Here is a 3,982-nt window from a genome sequence, read left to right as displayed (position 1 = left end):
AGGCGGGCTTTGAGCCTCCTAGCCAACAGCTACAGTGTTCCTGCCTGTCAATCAAATCAGCTGTGCCTCTCATAATGGAAAACTCCTAATCTTATTATCTTCTTCCAGACAATGCCTTTTTTCAGGAAGACCTTACATATTTCATCAAGACAATGACAAACCACATGCCTTGACTTGTCACCCCTTTGAAAACATTTGAAGCATCATGAAACTAAAAATACCTGGGGTTCACCAACGTTTACAGAGTGTTGTGCAAGACAATATACAACACAGCCTGCAGACACGCTGCACACTCAGGGTGAGTCTGACTACAAACAACTGAAAGTGAAATGAACCTCAGGAATGTTAAAATCAGAAATCACAGTCGGTTGTGTCTCCCCTCCCTCCGTCTGCTGTTTTCAGCTTCACTCAGAGATAAACGACTTCAAGATCAGAGGAGGATCTCTACAGACGACACACACTAGCTAGCTGTCTAGACTGAAGAGTCTGAGTTTCTCAGAGTGCAGACTGCAGAGATCCTCTCTATGTCTAGGCCTGACACACAGAGAAGTGGATTAAAGAGCAGTTTAAGAAGCTTTACCAGTTTCTAGAAGAGGAAGAGGAGGCCAGGCTGTCTGCACAGAGGGAGGAAGAGGAGCAGAAGAGTCAGAGAATGAAGGAGGAGATGGAAGCTCTGAGCAGATAGATAGCAGCTCTTTCAGACTCAGTCAGAGCCACAGAGGATCAGCTGAGAGCTGGAGACGTCTCGTTCCTGAAAAACTACAAGGCTGGAGTGGAAAGAGTCCAGCAGCGCCCCCTGCTGGAGGATCCAAGCTGCCCTTAAGAGGTTTGATCTTTGAGAGTCGAGACCGTGACAAGTCTCTTTTCAAGTGTTATTTATTGAAACCATAAGTGGTCTTGATTCTGAGCTAGTGTTGAAACCACAGCACATCTTTTAGGGTTGATTAAATGGCTTCAGGCTAATGTTACTCAAGATAGCAAGATAATATTGTAACCACTGTTAAAGAGTGTAAAGCAAAGCCATATAACAACTAACTGTCTGCGAAAACACAACAGTAAGCTTGTGTTCAAGGCCTCACACTGGGCACCATAGTTTACACAACCTATGTTATTTTTTCAAACATGAATAATAATCAGAGATGATTTTAATTGTTGTCTGGGTAATGGAAATGGTTGATTACAGGCTCTATCTATGATGAGAGATCAATGAGCATTAAGGGAACATCCAGTCTTAGTCATTCATTTTAAAGAGGAAAGGACAGAGGGGACCTACTAAAGGAGTGTCTTAGTCTTTGGGTCACTCCTCAAGATGGGTTTGAAGCTGAGCTTTGTCTCCACACTCCCTGCACCTGTCAGGTGTGTGTTCCAACCAATTGGATAAGTGCATATGGAAGTTATGTCGGTATAAAGATAAAGAGATTGACAAAACATTTCAAGCTGCAGATAAGATCAGGTAAAACCTGTTGAGCCATTCAGGGAAGTACATGTTTATGGAATGAAAAACATTGTGTCACAGTAACAGCATTTATCAGAGGTCTGAGACAGACTTTTATTGTGCTGCACTTCAGAGTCGCTCAGACTGAAAGAGACACGATCAGACTCAGTTTAACTAAAGCATTCTCTGAGAGAGACGACAATACTGCTGTTTCCACCTTCTGACGCGCCACACTCTGAAGGTGAGTCTGACTAAAAACTGAATTCAGAGCTAAAATCACCGTCACATAGGAGCCCTGACTGACTGTACTTTGTGTCTGCTGTTTTCACTTAGAGATTCGATGGCTTTTAGATTAGTGGAAGATCTCTGCTGTCCAGTCTGTCAGGACGTCTACAGAGATCCTGTTATTCTGTCATGTAGCCACAGCTTCTGTAAAGACTGTCTGCAGAGCTGGTGGAGAGAGAAACCAACACAAGAGTGTCCGGTCTGTAAGACGAGATCTTCAAAGGATGAACCTCCCTGCAACCTGGTCTTAAAGAAACTGTGTGAGTCCTTCTTACAGGAGAGAGACCAGAGATCTTCAGAGGATCTCTGCAGTCTGCACTCTGAGAAACTCAAACTCTTCTGTCTGGACCATCAGCAGCCAGTGTGTCTCGTCTGCAGAGATTCAGAGAAACACACGGAACACAGATTCAGATCCATCGATGAAGCTGCTCGAGAACACAAGAAGAACCTTCAGGAAACTCTGGAGCCCTTAAAGGAGAAGTTTCAGGTTTTTAAACAAGTTAAAGAGAAGTTTGATCAAACTGCAAAACACATTCAGGACCAGACCAAACACACAGAGAGGCAGATTAAGGGGCAGTTTAAGAAGCTTCACCAGTTTCTAGAAGAGAAAGAGGAGGCCAGGCTGTCTGCACTGATGGAGGAAGAGGAGCAGAAGAGTCAGAGGATGAAGGATGAGATGGAGACTCTGATTAGAGAGATAGCAGCTTTTTTAGACTCAGTCAGAGCCACAAAGGACGAGCTGAGAGCTGGAGACGTCTCATTCCTGAAAAATTACAGGGCTGCAGTGGAAAGAGTTGGGCTTTGCCTCCTGATAGATGATCCACAGCTGCCCTCTGGAGCTTTGATAGACCAGGCCAAACACCTCGGCAACCTCAGCTTCAACATCTGGAACAAGATGAAGGACACGGTCTCCTACAGTCCTGTGATTCTGGACCCAAACACTGCTCATCCAGACCTCGTTTTGTCTGAAGATCTGACCCAGGTGGGATGGGGAGACGATCAGCCGCTTGTTAATCCAGAGAGGTCTGATTTTCCCTGGTCTTTCCTGGGCTCTGAGGGCTTCAACTCAGGAACCCACAGCTGGGATGTTGAGGTTGGAGAGAGTTTAGTCTGGTCTCTGGGTGTGTTAGCAGAGTCAGGGCAGAGAAAGAGAGTCATGGAGGGTGCCATATGGGAAATATTGTTCTGTGTCAGTGAATACAAAGCATGCTCACCATCAGCTTCAGAGAAAGTCCATGAGAAAATCTCAGTCCATGAGCAGTTCCAGAGGATCAGAGTGAGTCTGGACTGGGACAGAGGAGAGCTGTCGTTCTTGGATCCTGATACTAACACACACATACACACCTTCAAACACACTTGAGAGGATGTTTCCGATCTTTAATGCTTTTGATGACCTGAAGATTTTACCTCTGAAGGTGTGTGTGACCATGGAACAGAGCAGGTGAAGATGAAGTATATTTATTGATTTCATAGATACTCATTAAAGAGGGGTGTCCTCACAGATTTTTCTACATTGTTCTGTAAATATCAAAAGTATGTCAGTATTAAATCTAATACACCATGTTTAAAGTCATCGCATTGTGATTCAGAATAACTAATATCAAGATCATGTGTTTTTATAAAGCTAAAACTAAACTAATATATCATGTTGTATTTTTGTTTTATCCTGATTCAAACTAGTGTGGCTCTTTATTTGAAAACTGAACCTGATTCAAACAAATGTGGCTCTTTATTTGAAACCTGGACCTGATCTAAACAAATGTTGCTCTTTATTTGAAACCTGGACCTGATCCAAACAAATGTGGCTCTCTATTTGAAACTGCATATATCATGTTGTATTTTTGTTTTACCTGTTATCAGACAGATTTGATTATGAAGCATTTAAAGAATGTCATCAGAAGGTAGATTCTTTGCTGAAGGAGAGTTAAGAGGTTTTGATTCTTCACAGGGAGCATACATTTAATTTTTTAACATTTTCTCATCTGTCAGTTTGGTGTGAACATTATGATAAACGTGTGATGTGAGTTTTCATGTTAAATAAACATTACACATACATTCATTTGACTGTAATGTCTATTTTTGTGTTAAAGTGAGTAAAGTCCAAGTATCACACAGCGACCAGGACCCCACACGTTGACACTCGGCAGGTTGTTGTTCAGAAAGATCTTTTATATTTTCTATCCTTTCCGTTGCTTAGCGCCGCTCGAGTGGCTGCTTGTTGCAGCAGCTCTCTCTTCGTTGTTCTTTTTTCAACTTTTTTCA

General features: G+C 42.8%; 1 protein-coding gene across 1 annotated transcript; it reads left to right on the top strand.

The window, feature by feature from the left end:
- Positions 1-1,775: 1,775 nt before the first annotated feature.
- On the top strand, positions 1,776-3,200 carry LOC117818452 (tripartite motif-containing protein 35-like). The gene is given in 2 exon segments (XM_034691323.1): positions 1,776-3,076; positions 3,078-3,200. Coding segments are annotated over 2 exon segments (1,389 nt in total). The 3' UTR covers positions 3,166-3,200.
- The last annotated feature ends 782 nt before the right edge of the window (positions 3,201-3,982 follow it).

The sequence above is a fragment of the Notolabrus celidotus genome, chromosome 1 (genome assembly GCF_009762535.1).
Source record: "Notolabrus celidotus isolate fNotCel1 chromosome 1, fNotCel1.pri, whole genome shotgun sequence".
NCBI classification, from domain to species: Eukaryota; Metazoa; Chordata; class Actinopteri; order Labriformes; family Labridae; genus Notolabrus; species Notolabrus celidotus.
Note: the sequence above shows the minus strand (reverse complement) of the source record. Positions and strands in the feature narration are given on the sequence as shown.